Source organism: Aedes aegypti, chromosome 2 (assembly GCF_002204515.2).
Source record: "Aedes aegypti strain LVP_AGWG chromosome 2, AaegL5.0 Primary Assembly, whole genome shotgun sequence".
NCBI classification, from domain to species: domain Eukaryota; kingdom Metazoa; phylum Arthropoda; class Insecta; order Diptera; family Culicidae; genus Aedes; species Aedes aegypti.
The window spans coordinates 17,135,198-17,151,056 of NC_035108.1; the positions used below are offsets into that span (position 1 = coordinate 17,135,198).

Genomic DNA, 15,859 nt, shown 5'->3' on the forward strand with positions numbered 1-15,859 from the left:
CGTGGAAATAAAGGACGTGTTTGAGTGAACTGTAAAATAAATATTCTATGTTCTTATGAGTGCATTACGCAGAATATCACAGTGTGTCCCGGGGCTTTGAGGTTTAAATGAACGGTCGATGAAAATTTTGCAAATGTTACCTTTTTTGGCCCAGATAGCCGTAGCGGTATTCAGCAAGACCAAGCTGTGAGGGTCGTGGGTTCGAATCCCACCGGTCGAGGATCTTTTCGGGTTGGAAATTTTCTCGACTTCCCAGGGCATAAAGTAAGTATTATCGTACCTGCCACACGATATACACATGCAAAAATGGTCAATTGGCATAGAAAGCTCTCAGTTAATAACTGTGGAAGTGCTCATAAGAACACTAAGCTGAGAAGCAGGCTTTGTCCCAGTTGGGACGTAACGCCAGAAAGAAGAAGAAGAACCTTTTTTGGATACATTCTACATCCCCATTCCAGGAGGCTGCTTCTCAGATTTGGTTATCCCTGGATGCAATGCATGGAAAATCATTTGAGAAATCTCTGTAGGACATTTCTACAAAAACTTCATTAGGCAACCCTGGACGAATTTATCGAGACATCCCAAAAGTATTTACCAAGTAGGGGAAAAGCACCAATTTTCGACCTATCCATACGATTTTGGCCTACTTTGTATGGAAATCCGAAAATTGGCACAGAATTCTTGTGGGTCGAAAATTAGTGCTTCTCCCCTAATCCACAAGGAAATGGTTTGAAAAATCTCTAAATGATTTTTTTTTTGCAGATTTCCATGTAAGAATTGCTCATGGAATCTGGAGGAACTTCAGAAAAAATCCCTGAACGAATGTGCAAATAGCTGTAGGTTCCAGCGCAGTGTTTGATTGCTAATGTTTTTTTATGAGTAATTTTGTCAAGCATTTCTTGAGAAACCGCTGTAGCCTTACATGAAGTACTTTTAGAGGATTCGTGAAGAAGCAGTGCAATATATAATTTATAAAAATTATAATATGTAATATATTATAAGCATATGCTATGTTAAACAATCATGTATTTTCAGGTCATTAGCGAAACCTTCCAGGAGGACGAAAAGTGCGGTTTGCAGGAAATCGAATACCTGAACATCGTGGATACGTATTACGCCGTGCAGAAGAACTCCTCCTTCCGGGAGCTGGTCCGGCTTAGTCTGTTCAAGTTGCGGGAGTTTGGCATTCAGCATCGTGAATACTGGATGCTGTACACGCGAAAACCGACCTGCAGTGGCGGCAGCAGCTTCATTCCGGTATCGATTGTGGACGTTTGGCCTGCACTGACTTTGCTGATGTCGGGTTTTGGCATCGCCGGGGGCCTGCTGGTAGGGGAGATCATCTGGGCACGAGTAAGAACGAAACGAAATCAGGCGAAGGTGGGTGATTATTTCGGATAATGGATTGAGATTAAAACAATAGGAAGTAAGAATCAAATTTACATTTTGTATTTGGATTGATTTACTAAAACGAATCGATTCGAGTTCAATCTCGTGACTACTAATAAAATACAATTCGGTTCGCGCTTCGCGTGACGATCGGCACTTGAATGATTTGTAGGTTTATAACACATACCAGTCTTGCTTTGATTACACCTACAAACTTATTAATAAACTAAAATCGGAAAAATAAGGGAAGACGGATGTGTCGAATGTCTAACGAATCAAAGTGTTAAAACTTAAAATAACGAGTGAGAATCACATTCTCTTCCAAATGGCATCTTTGGCTCATTGGTATCTACAGCTCCGGGAGGAAGTCCTTCCGAGTGATGATACCACGGATGCGATTTTCTCGCGTCACAACGACCAGGTGCCGCAGGCCCAACGCGCGAAACAGTTGAAAGATGCGGGGAACTGATGTCTTCAGGTTAACGCTGTACGGCGAGGGATTCATGAAAAGGCGCATATCGACGGTGTAGTTGCGCAGGGTTTTGTCCTCGCTGATTTTCAGGTCCTGGTGGGTGGCATGGATTAAAGTATTGATAATTTCGAAGAGAATTGTGATTAGGGATTGTTCGTTTTATAAAGTTGATACCTTGTGCATGCTATATATTTTAAATTTATCAATTAAAATTGCGATTGGGTTTCTGTATTGCTTTCCGAATAATATTGAACGATGTTGTGGGAATAGAAGAACCTGCAACCATTTCTTTCCCATGATGACTCCACAGCTCCATTGATTTCCCACGAACATGAGACGAATCGTATCATATGAATAATATGCAATAGTTACTAGAATATAAAACTACCCTCTTCAGTTAAATCCAACTGTTGTTCCAATAATAAAACCATCAATTAACTATCAAATACTATCGAGAAACAACTAGAAAATTTGAAACTGTATCTAGAGCTTATGTTAGATAAAAATATAGTTTTCAAACATCATATTGAGGGCATTCAAGCCAAATGTAACAAATATAATAAATGTCTTCATCCACTCATTAACAGATCAATAAAACTTTGTCTTAAGAACAAGCTTTTGATCATCAAATAAATTTTAAGGCCAGCCATGTTGTACGCTATACCAATATGGACTATCTATTGTAATAATTGTTGTCCGGCATTCTCACTTTGGCCAGTTTCTGGATACTGACGTCTTCTCCAAAGATGCCTCCAGTAATTTCTTAAAAAATTTCCATCAATTTTTTTTAAAGATTTTAACTAGGAATGTCTCTATAAGATATCTCCAGGAATTACTCGAAGATTTCTTTAGAAATTCCTACAGTATTTTTTTTACATTTCGCAAGGATGTCTTGAACGAATTGTCCAAGCATTCTTCCAGGAACTTTTCTGGGCATTTCTTCATGGAAATGTGAATGGAATTTTTCAGAACTTTGATGAAATTTTAAAAAATGTTCGAAATGAATTTCTAAGGCGAATTTTGAAGTAACCTCTAATGAAACTTGTTTAAGTTTTTAAGTAATTTTTGATGAATTAGGGGTACAAAAAACTCATATATACTTGAGAAAATTTTAGAAGTGTTTCTAGTTAAATTGTTAGCACGATTGAAAAAAAAACGAATCAATCAAAACTCTGGGTAATAGCCTACAGCATTTTCTGAACGAACTCCTTGAAAAATATCGGAAAGAATTCCTTAAAAAATGTGTAGGATGATTTCCGGGAAAAATGTTGCAGATTAAATTAGTATGGAACATTAAATAAACTTTTGTAAATTCCATGGGATGTTTAGAGAAATGTTTGAAAGAAATGCAGTTGTAATACTTCGTTGACATTCTGGAAAGATTCCTAGAAAAAAATGGAACACAGGGTCGAATTTAATGAATATTTTTAAAAGTTCTTAATAGATTTTCTCGAATAACCCCTCGAGGATTTTTTTGAGAATTTTTTGGGGTAACCGTTGATGAAATCACGTAGAAATTCTTGTTGGGTTGCTTGAAAGAACCCTATGGAATTAACTTTAGCGGATTTTGTTAAGAAAAACTCTGAATCTTTATAGTGTAGAACTAGCCCTCGTGCGTTAAAATACACTCAAATAAAGATTTAAAAAAAAAAAAAAATCTGAATCTTTAGGAGGTCTCCTAGAGTAACAACTGGAAAATTCGATTGAAGGATTAGTGGAATGATATCTGTAGGAAGTTCTAAGATGGTTTTTGTAAAAAATTTCCAAAGTAATTCCTGAGCAAATGTCTAGAGATACTAACGTTGAAGTGCTCGAGAATTTCCTGAAGCAACCTGCCATAATTGATAAATTAATTATATAGAAGTTTTAAATTGAAAGTTGTTAGAATTCAAGATTACTTTCCCAGAATCAGTTTTCCAGTTTTTCAAATTTCGAATAATTTTTAAAATCGTGCATGAAAATATGTGAATCTGATCAAATATTTTTTATAAAATGCAAGCATATCTTAGGAAGTCGATCAAATCTCAAAAAATTCGCTGATTGTTATCGAAATTCCCTGAGAATTCCAGGTTTTTTTCCAGGATCAATAAGATTCCCTGATAATTCTAGGTTTTCCAGGTTTTTCCACACAGCAAAAATTGCTGAAATTTAAATGACATGTAAAACAAGTTGTTTGTGAAAATACATTACTGGAAAGCAAAGCATAATTTAAAATTGAGTTGAATTCAATGCACATTTTTGAGCAAGAAAAAACATATAATATTGAAGTTTTATTGACATAATTTTACTGGAAACTTTATTTTTCAATGTGTTTTGCAAGAATAAATAATTATGCATGAGGTTTTCAATAGAAACAAATTTAAATTTCAATCCACGTGTAAAAATAAATTACCCACCACCAATCAGAAAGTAACATGGCTGATGTGTTGGAATCGAAGTTTTCGGTTCGCTTGCTAAATTGTGTCTTTTCTGTCGTTAAGAGGTGATCCACACAGTTATTTTACCAGCAGACGTAAATCTATCGGTGAAAAAACCTACAAGTATGTTCTCTCTTACTATTTAGTGCATCCGTTAAAGCTAAAAAAGACCTGAATTAAAAAGACCATACTGATGATTGCATCTCATAATCAGCATCCTCATACCAGTGATTGACCCAGGTGAAAATGTTTAAACTAGTGTGGAATTTGAAACATGTGAAAACGTTTGAATCGAAATAAAGGATAAATATGTGCTGTGAATGATTTATGTTCATTTTATAATGATATCCGATTGCCAATTGCCGGGCGGGGAAAGTCAAACAAAAAGAACAACTGGGAAAGGAACACAATAAACAAACCACGTGCTGTCAACGAAGTAGATTTCAACGACATGTAAAACTACACGTCTCTGACTAGTTTCCAAGCCATGTAAATCTATTAGCAGATTGAAATATGAGTTCATTTCGATGCTCCAAATATGTGCATGAAAATAAACTTAAATTTACATTTTCGTTTTAACTGTGTTTGGCATAATGGACGTTTGGCATAATCATTGAAAACTGAGTTGCTATGTTTTTGGCATTACCATTGCTAACATTCTCATATGTGATTTTCCCTTTTTTTGGACATAGGCTGTTCTTTCTCATTATACGTTATTAAACTAGTGGTTTGCATTGTGACTTCTTTTGATCACCAGATCTTCTTTTAAGTAGCACTATTTAATTTTTTTTATTTCTTTTCTTTTATGCCAAACGTCCATTATGCCAAATAACCATTATGCGAAATGACCATTATGCCAAACGACTTTATGCCAAATGGCTTTATGCCAAATGACTTTATGCCAAACGGGGTAGCCCCGAATCAAGTAAGCATTGATATTTTATTTCATATCGAATAGATAATAGGCCTATTCACATGACGTCTCAAATCAGCTGTTCGGGAAGCACTTTGACATTTCTTCTATGAAAATGACAGGCCCGTGTTAGCACCGGTCCTCCACCGATGTAAACAAATGCATAGACGGATCTGTCACATGAAAAGGCCTATTTTATCTGCCAGGAATTTATCATCACAGCTGTTTCCAGTGAACGGCTTCAGGAAACAAGCGACAATTTTTGGTAACATTCTGACCTGACGTAATGAATTCACATGTAGACGGGACTTCGAGCTCTTTAACAGAAAATATGAATCAGGACAATTTAGATTGAATTTCCGTTGAAACATGTTAGGATTCAACGAATCTCTAGCTTTCAAATCTTTGTCTTGATTAATTTGTCCTTGAGTGGAAATGACCAACAGTACCTAGTGGCATTTTGCTGTGGTATGATACCATTTCTCCTCTATCCTCACTTGCTGAACTTCATTGCCTTCCTCTCATATTCGGTAGGCAGGTTCTATTTGTCTTAATTCCCAATGAAACGTCAAACATTCCAGATGAAGAGCATTTTACCTGTACTCGATTGCCTATGAGCGTAATGACGAGATTCAATCATGGGATTGAATCCTTGCATGAATCACGCACGCTGAGATTGGAAAAATCAGGATTCAAAACGATCCCGCGCTTTGAGATGATTTCAAAGCATGCTTGTTTAAATCTGGGAGCAGAAGGATGCTCTTAAAAAACTGGTCTAGTCAGTTTCTCGGGAAACCCATTCTCGTCGCATGTACCTCTCATTAAACTTGCTGATGGAAAATTTTAATTTCACTCAGGCTTGATTCAACAACTTGGCGTTTTAAGGACGCGTCTATGATACATTGGTCTTTAGAATCATATTCGATGTTTGGTCCAATATTGTACGTTTGGCCGAATAGGCATTTAGAATAAAGATAGGCTTAATAGGCCATTCATCTAAGTTATGCTTTTAAAGTAGTGATTAGCACAAAGCTTCTAATATTTTAATCAAAATTACTAGAACAGTATCATGATTCACTTGGTATTGGGGGTTACACAGCGCAACAAAAATGATATTTTTGTGTGTCTCAAGGATCAAATTTTGTGTCTCTAGTAGATTTTGGGATGCTGAATCTAATGCCGTTTTCAGAAATGTTCCAGCACGTCAGGATTTTTAGCTACAGGTCGCCAAAGTTGTTTAAAACACTGGTTTGATTGATGTTTACATGAAATATCAATAATGATTTATCACAATTTGTAGTGATCTAATCCATCAAGCATGCAAAATAGGCCTTTGACTTTCATTTCCGATATAATTTGGTTGAAATCGCACGATTAAATTCCGATTAAATCAATTTTTTCAACATACCAACAGTCTCCATACAAAACTCTTCGTTTCTCTTATATGGCAGAATACAATACTTTTCTAATTCATCAAAAAATAACTTTTGAGCAGCAAACATATTATGAACTTTGTTGATAAGTACTGTTATACACATGAAGTATGAGTTCTGAAGCAAATTGAGCAAATAAATGACCATACAAGCTGGTAAACTTGCATGCAAGTTGGCTGAAATAGTCAAATTTAGTGTTTACAACGTCAAATATCTCAAAACGTAGACGTGCTATGATGTTTCTGAAAACGGCAATGGATTCAGCAACCCTTAATTAAGTAAATAGTGGTATTTTGGTGCTTGAGACAAAACCGTGTTCCGCAGTGTTATAGTCAGTATTTTTGTCAAATATAAACTCCGTGGCTTTCTAAAAACCTCCAGCCGGAGTGAATCAAAAGTGCCAAGAAGAGGATCCGACTCCCCACATTTCTTTGAAGAAACCATGCGAGTGAATCAACGAAAACGAAAAATCTCTGATTTCTTTATTACGTATTAATCCATGACTATATGCTTTGGAAGCATTCACAAAAAGCTTCGAAAGAGGTTCTTTCAAAATTTATTCCTAAAAACAATTTATTTATAAAAGATGCTTAAATACGTGCAGAAGAAAAAAGGAAGTATACTCTACTCAAGGTCTATCCGGCCATTTTTAAAGGATTGATTTACAAATAAAGACTGTCCTAAGAAGTGTGATAAATTTTTGTTCTCAAATAGAACATTAAATAATTATTTTTTGATTTTTAGTGTTAAGTACCTATTTTATATATTTTGTAAACATTTAAAAAGTCAATGTGCTTCACACTAGGAATCGAAGACAAAGAGAATAATTGGGATGCATATAAGGTACCCTGGGGTAAGTGGATACAGAAAAATCAATAGTCAACTTCATTGTTATGTACAGCTAACGTGAATAATGTAATTCAAACCTTTTTCTATGGATAACAAATGAGGGAGCAATATACTTCAAATCATCGATTATTCGAATTTGTCTGATTGTTATGTATTGAGTATGAGGGACTTAAAAATTTGCGCCAAATGATCCACTTGGCCCACCATGGTGGGGTAAGTGGATCACTTTTAAAAAAAATCTGTTCTCAAAACAAATGTGATGTAATTATGTATAGTGGGAATGATATTACTCTCGTTCTTGTTATTAGTGCTAGTAATGGTAAATTTTAATACTTTAAAATTGAAATGTATCTTTATTTAATCAAAATATATTGAAAAATATATATACATTAGTTTACACTACTTCGAGCAACAAAAAAGACATTATAACTAGAATAATTTGGAGAAAATTCATCCATTTATACACATAAGTTATACAGAAATATAGTAGGATTATTCCTAACATTTTTTTTTTCGAAAAATACTCGTAGTTTGATAAAATTAGTTAGCGGAATTTGGGGCAAATGTGCCACCTTAAGCAATCTGTTCTCTAATTTTGCCTAGAGCTTATAAAACCCACCAATTTAGCCTCATGATGTTAGTTTCACATCTTTTCATAACCACTATGCCATTTAAAAAGAAAATAATTTCAAAAAGTATCAGTTTTGGAGCTTCTCAAATACCATCCAAAATAACCTATTTTTCGACACTATGGGGCAAGTGTGCCACCCATATGGGGCAAGACGGCCACCGAATGAACATCGCATGTAATTCTACAGTGAAATTTTATTTATTTCCTATTAATATTACTCACATAGCAGACGCTAATCGATAATTTGAAAAATGATTTTAAGTTTACCGTAATAAGAGGATGCTTTATAACAAAGATTTAAACATGCGTAATTCTCTATTACTCAATTCGTATAACTAAAATAATTATTTTTCTCTCCATTTAATACAATATATATATTACCCTTATATTATGGCGAAAATGTATAATATTAAACTAGATCAGCACTCAATAACGGTAAAAACTTGATGTAGATATCTAAAACGGTACTTAATAAGCCGAAAAACATGTTATTATTGAATGTTTTGAGAAAAAATCACTTTGGGGGGCAAAAATGTCAGTTATTCCCCTACTATACTTCAGAAAGTACAACTGGTGTCTCATTTTGGTTTATTATTATGATTTTGTTGTGATGTTTACATTTTTATAAATTTCATTCCAAGAATTTTTGTTTACCAAATAGGTGGCACACTTGCCCCAATAAGTATACATTTCAACCAAACTGGATTTCGCATAGCATAGCATAGACTGACTGCACATGTCAATGGTTGCTACTCCGTGATTGATCGGAACTGGTAAGAATTGCACTACGATCCAAATGAATAAGGGATGGGAGTTTCCGCTTACTCTCGAAGTGCAATTTTAGCAGATCTAATATTATTGATCAATAACGGCGCCGGCCAAGTCCTTACAGTCAGTTGGGATGGGGAAGGAATGTTAGGGTGTAATGATTGTTTCTTCTAGAGACCGAGAATACCTCTGCATCTCCACAATCACCACGGGAAGGGTTTTTATTAGTGAGGGAGGAAAAGATCTGGGAGTCACCTCTGGTCGGTGATGCGATCCATGGACAAGGGGGAAATATACGACTTATATTTAAAGCTAGTTTTGTATTTTTGTCTCAAGAAGTTTTAGGAAAAAATACGTCAACATCTATAATGTCGAACAATTCAAAAGACGTTTTTATTAGTGACGAAAACTGAAAATTACATGTATATATTTTAAATTATATGAAACAGGAATAATGCCAACACTTGTAGTGACGAACCATACATAGTTTGTTTGAAAATTACATATGAGTATTACTGTGCATTTTGTCTCGATATGGTAGAAGTTTTAGAAAATACGTCAACATTCACAATGTCGAACAATTCAAAAGATAATTTTTAATAATGTCAAAAAGAGAAAAATGTATGTATATTGAAATTGTATAAGAAAAAAGCATAATGCCGACACATATAGTGACGAACCATACAAAGTTTGTTTTAATATTTCATAAAAGTTACGCTTTCAAGAGAAAATGTGTTATCATAAGCATGAAACGAACTCACCAGTTGGTAATCCATTCTCGACTGAACACAAAACTGACACTGCAGCAAAACTTCTTGGCGTTCCGAAAACAAACCGTCTTGCTTGGGCCTTCCCAAATACCTATCCAGCAAGACGCTCCAAAACAGAAAAAAAAAATTCTTCGGAGACGAAAACACGCGCGAAACCGTGAGCAAAATCTATCGGACGACGCAAAACCGAACTGTCCTGCTTGGGCTTCACGAAGCACTACCCAGCAAGACGCTTGAAAACAGGAAAAAAAAAATCTCCGGCGACGAAAACATGCGCGAAACCGTGAGCCAAATTTATCGGACGACGCAAAACTGAACTGTCCTGCTTGGGCTTCACGAAGCACTACCCAGCAAGACGCTTGAAAACAGGAAAAAAAAATCTCCGGCGACGAAAACATGCGCGAAACCATGAGCCAAATTTATCGGACGACGCAAAACTGAACTGTCCTGCTTGGGCTTCACGAAGCACTCCATTTCAACCAAACTGGATTTCGTATGTAAAACTAAATACTTTTTTCGTTCAAATGCCACAATAACTTACACATTTTCTCTTCTTCGTACGGGTTATTTCAACATATCTCCAAACATATGCCCAGGCACGTTGCAATCGGTTGAAGTTGCTGACTCGATTCCAGTTGTTACACGATTTTGTCACGGTTGTAGCAAGCACACATTTCGAACTTCGCAGCTCCGGTAGCTCATCATCTGCCAGTACAGGAACGGCTTCATCTTCTATTTCTCCATACTGCCATTGCTCTGGCGCGGCTCTCCACCAAAGTTCTTCTTCGATTAACTGCTCTGGATACAATCCCCGAGACAGCACATCAGCAGGATTGTTCTCGGATCTAACGTAGTCCCATTTGTAGTTCTGAGTTAGTTCGACGATGGTAGCCACTCGATTGCACACAAACTCATTCAACAGCGCTGGTGACTTTTTTAGCCAACTCAAACAAATCATTGAATCGGAATATAGCGTTACGCTGTCGAACTTCAGCTTCAAGGATTCAATCGCCTTCTGCACCAACTGTGCCAACACTAGTGCGTCACACAATTCAAGTCTAGGTATAGTGGTCGGCTTTAGAGGTGCAACTCGAGATTTGCTACACACTAGTTGTATGTTGATAGTGCCATCGTTGAGTTCGCTTCGAACGTACAGAACCGCACCATATGCACGTTTCGAGGCATCGCAATATCCAAGTAACTCGATCTTCACAGCATTTCCGGGAATAACACACCTTCTCTTCCTTATTTGTCGTACTGCAACCAACTGTTCACGGAAAGCTAGCCACAGCTGCATCTGTTCATCTGGCAACTCATCGTTCCAATCTAGCTTCAAACGCCACAACTCTTGCATTATCAGCTTCGCAGTTGTCACCACCGGTCCCAGGAATCCCAACGGATCAAAAAGCTTGCTGATTTCCGAAAGTACAATCCTTTTCGTTGGTCTAGCTTCATTGTACGCCGGGAGTGGCACGTTGAACACGAAGTAGTCATAGCTTGGATTCCAAATCAGTCCTAATGTCTTGATGGTGTTATTGATCTCGGACATCTCGAAGTCTACCTGCTTTTCCTGCAACTCTGGTGGGATTAGAACTTCTGCGCTGTTTGAGCAAAATTTATGCACGCCAAATCCACCACGGCTCAACATGTTGGTCAACTGCGAGTAGGTCTCCTTAACATCTGCAGCTGATTTGCCACCAGTGATGAAATCGTCTACGTAACTATCCTCCTTGACAACACGAGCTGCCAATGGAAAGGCGTCAGCTTCGTCCGTAGCCAGTTGTGTCAGTGCCTTAGTTGCCAGGTAGGGAGCGCTTGAACAGCCGTATGTGACTGTTTTTAATTCGAAGGTAGTCATTTCGTTCGCGTCGTTTAACCACACAATTCGCTGGTACACTCTATCATCAGGGTGTATTTGTACCTGCCTGTACATCTTAGGTACATCCGCTGTCAAAACAACCTGGTGCGTACAGAATCGTAGCATGATAGTGACTAAATCACTCTGAACTGTGGGCCCTATTAGCTGAGTGTCGTTGAGGGATACTCCTGTAGAAGACGCCGCAGAAGCATCGAACACTACTCGCACTTTTGTAGTCGAGCTCGAGTCCTTATAGACCGCGTGATGCGGTATGAAGTATCCATGTTCCGGGTTGTCGCTTACCTCCTGCATATGGCCGAGGGTCTCGTATTCCTTCATGAATTGCTTATAGGCCTCTTGTTTGCTTGGATTTTAGGCAAGACTGACCATCAGCCTTCCAAATCGACGTTTTGCGTTCTCGTATGAGTCGCCCAGTTGACTCTTCAGATCGTTGAACGGCAGTCTGACCACGTACCTACCATTGATGTTGCGTGTGTGTGTCTCTGCAAAGTGCTGCTCTACAGCACGCTCTGTTGCAGTCATCTTACTGGCGAAGTATCCCGTTTCCAATTCCCAGAACTTGGAGAGGGTGCGATTGACATCTTCGCTGAACACCTGACATATTCGTTTCTGGCTAGCCTGTTGCTGAGATTTTGCAGGACCACTTACAACCCACCCGAATACTGTTTCAGCCAGAATCGGGAAGTCGGATCCAATCTTGAGACGCCCTTTCTTCAGAACATCGTAGTACAGCTCAGCACCGAATGCCGGGTCTGCCAGCTCTATGCCCTGGACGCAGGCAGTTGAAGCACAGGCCCATACGCTTGACCTTATCGAAACGCTCTGCTTCTTGAAATCTGCGCACTTGTAGATTATATGGGGGTTGGAGCAACAAGGACATGCTTCTTTATTCGTTTGAACAAACATCTTCGTTTGCTTGGCTTTCGTCGTGGAAGCTAGATGCCCAGATTTTGCCGTTGTCTGCGGTTGATCAATATGGGCGTAACTCGTCAACTTCAAATCACCGCGATTCAATGATGACTCCCACAGCTTCCTGCTCTCTCTGTCCAGTCGCTTACTGATAACGTTGATAAGAATCATTTCCGACAGGCCCTCTACCGGATGATCTAGATTCTTTAGCGCATCAACATGTTTGGTACACGTTTCAACCAGCTTACGCATCTCGTCGCCGTTTTCCCTGGTCAACTTCGGCAGATCAAGCAACGCATCGATATGAGTATCGATAATCAATCGTTCATCTTCATAAGCATCCTCCAGTAAACGCCATGCTGACTCGTAGTCATTATTGTTTATCACCTCTTGATCAATCTTGCCTGCAGCGTTGCCGATTAGGGAATTTTTAAGGTGGTACAATTTGATCGCTGGCGACTCATTTGGATACCGACCCATTACGGTTTGAAACATACATTTGAAGGAGTGCCAGTTCTCCAATTTTCCGTCAAATGTCGATAGCGGCACTTGGAGGTGAGGGACACTGTGTACCACCTGAGGTCGTGGAGAAAACTCTGACGCATTAGCGTTTAGCGTCAAAGCTCGATTTGATTCACCCCGTTGCAGGTCTGCAATCCTTGTCTGCGCCGTTACGTACAGCTCGGCGTGAAGGGTTTCAAAATTGAGGTAATCATTTTTCCACTCACCTTTTTTATCCTTGGCGACGAGCCTTACCGCTTCGTTGTACACTGAGTCGTACTCTTCATACGACTTCTGAATTGTTTGCAGTTGCAGATTCAAGAAGTGTACATTATTCGCAGCGTCTTGGTTCAATGCCTCTTTGATGCGAAGCATTTTCTCCATGATGAGCTCCAAACGATCGCACAAATTCTCCAATTTGCGCTCCATTTCCCGTTGCTCTTTTTTCACTCGATCTAGCTCTTTTTGATATGCAACACTGAGCTCTAGTGGCCTTTGTAAGAGATTCAAGCCCTGTGTACGAACACTTGAGCCCACCAAGTTACACTGATTTTCTTCTTCCACAGTATTAGCAGCGTCCTCACGAGCGCTCGATCCCGTTAAAGCTGCCAATAGGTTTCTTCTTGCCACAACACTTCTTGTTACTCTTGGAGTTACGCAATAATCTTCATTTGAATTCTTTTTTTGTTCACTCATTTATCATTCGTTTTTTTTTTTCTTTTTTCGTGTACACTGGCTGTCGTTTGTTCTTTCTTAATCTCCGCACTATTACTTTAGCAATTCAAGTTTGCACATAACCACACTTTTCCTGAAGCTTCGCGCTTTCTTTGCTGTTGCTGGCAACACCCCATGTGTGCAGCAATTCAACACAACTACGCTTCTGTACGGCCACAACACGCAGACAGCTCCGGCGCAAGGCACATACACAACTACACTTTCACCAGAAGCTTTGTGCTTCGAACATTACTGTCAGCACGCCCTATGCGTGAAACCACCATGTGCAACACTTTCATAACCTCACTTCGGCAAACGTGCCGAAACGTAAGTTCCAGCCGGGGCGGAACGCCAAACCGGGAACCGTACACTCAATGACCGCCTGGCGATCATCCGCAAAGCATGCGGATCATTTCACTTTTTCACTGTTTATCGTGTTTCTAGAAGCATCGCGCTCCTTCGAATCGATTTTACAACAATGGCGGCGCAATTTTTTGCACTTGGTGCAAATTCACCACTTTCTTGCACTCGCGATCGCGATCACAAACGAAACCGATCGAACCATCCGGGAACCGCAAAAACTGTCCATATCCGGGTCACGATAGGACCAAAAATGTTCGAGGGGAAATTTCACGTGGTTCGGACTTGCGATACTTGATGGTTGGAAAGAATTAAAGTCAGACGCGTCTGCTCGGTACAAGATTTATTTTACTACTGATTCATCTGACAAGGTTTCTTGATATGAAAGGTAACGCAAATTCTGTTAATGTATTTCTCTACACTGAAACCAAATGGACTGTATTTTTATTTCTACGCAATCATTTAGAAACAACAAAATCTTATAAAAAATCACTCAAATTTGATTGTCTTTGCACAAACCGATGTAAATACGTGAAAAATAAAGCAATTTTCATCATATTTTGATCATTGTATTGTGAACTATAAGGGAACATATTGTTAAGCTCAAAGAGAAAATATATATGTAGTTTTCATAAAAAGCAGGGGTGGCACACTTGCCCCTATGACACACTTGCCCCAAAGTCCGCTACATTTATTCTTGAATAAAAATAGTGAAATCTTTTTATTCTATGTATGAATATGTTTGTATCATCTGTCTAGAATCATTTATATGATCAAATAAGGTACGATAATATGCTTTCAATTGAAGATTTGGTATATTTTGCTATTTTGCAACTCAGCTTAGATAAACCACGAAAAGTTTTGTGTGCGTTTTGAAATTATTATTTTTTTATACCAGAAAGGTTAAAACCAATTTTAGGTGGATTAATTCAAATTCTCTATAGTCAATTTGACAAATTTAAGCTGGGAATGCAAAAAATTAAAGGAAAACAACATTTGCGAATATTTAAACTTATTAAAATTCTCATAACCAGTCTGCCAATAAATGATAATAATACTTGATCCACTTACCCCACCCCATTAAAAAGTAGGGGTAAGTGTACCATGTACAATAAATCTGTATTTATTAAAAAAACACATATTTTTTATTGTGATTCATTCAATTAGAACTAAAATGCTCACCATGTGTCGAAAAAACTAATAGTATTCGATTTTAGACAGGGATACAATGGATACTTGATTGATGGACACAATTTTAAAATTAATTAATTTTTGCAGCTAACAAGTTTGCTTTGGTTAGTGTACGTGTAGTACCAGTTTTGCACTAGTACCAGTGTGGATGTAAGAATATAACCTAAAACGAAGCAGTGGTGCGAAAATATTCAACTTATTCGAGTATTTATGCTTAATATTGACTTACCCCACTGATACACTTCCCCCACTGTACCTTATTAAAAAGTAGTGTTCGACAATAGAAAATAAACATCTAATAATACACCACAAGATATAAAAATTCCTATTGAATGAGAATGCACGAGATTTTCCAAAATAATACTAAATATTTAAACCTTTAGTTTTACAACAATGAACTTACACCATACTTATTATTCAACTAACCCGGTTTTGGGCAATTTTTTGATGAAAATTTATTGTGTATTTTTCGGCAAACTTAAGTTTACGGCTGGTGTAAAGTATGCCTGTCATATAAGGATCGATATTTTGGGTTTTAGCCAGCGAACTTTTGCCCCACACTAGATTCGAACTCTTGCCCCACCGGTGGGGCAAAAGTTCGAATAAGACAATCAATTTTGAAACTGTTATAACTAAAAATGGGCAAATATTTTGACACAAGTT

General features: G+C 38.0%; 2 protein-coding genes across 4 annotated transcripts in view; one reads left to right on the forward strand and one right to left on the reverse strand.

Moving 5' to 3' along the window:
- LOC5579400 (probable glutamate receptor) overlaps positions 1–1,671 on the forward strand; it is a 33,479-nt gene extending 31,808 nt beyond the window's left edge. The window contains exon 5 of the mRNA XM_021840044.1: positions 1,036–1,671. Coding sequence (XP_021695736.1) covers positions 1,036–1,401 — 366 coding nt within the window. The 3' untranslated portion in view covers positions 1,402–1,671. The remainder of the gene's footprint in view (positions 1–1,035) is intronic.
- Positions 1,428–15,859, reverse strand: part of LOC5569288 (H(+)/Cl(-) exchange transporter 7) — a 39,203-nt gene continuing 24,771 nt past the window's right edge. For 2 of the 3 annotated variants that reach the window (XM_021840041.1, XM_021840042.1), the window contains one exon: positions 1,439–1,954. In XM_021840041.1, coding sequence (XP_021695733.1) covers positions 1,739–1,954 — 216 coding nt within the window. In that variant the 3' untranslated portion in view covers positions 1,439–1,738. Of the gene's footprint in view, positions 1,955–15,859 lie in introns of all 3 variants that reach the window. The other variant, XM_021840040.1, reaches the window with a different exon arrangement.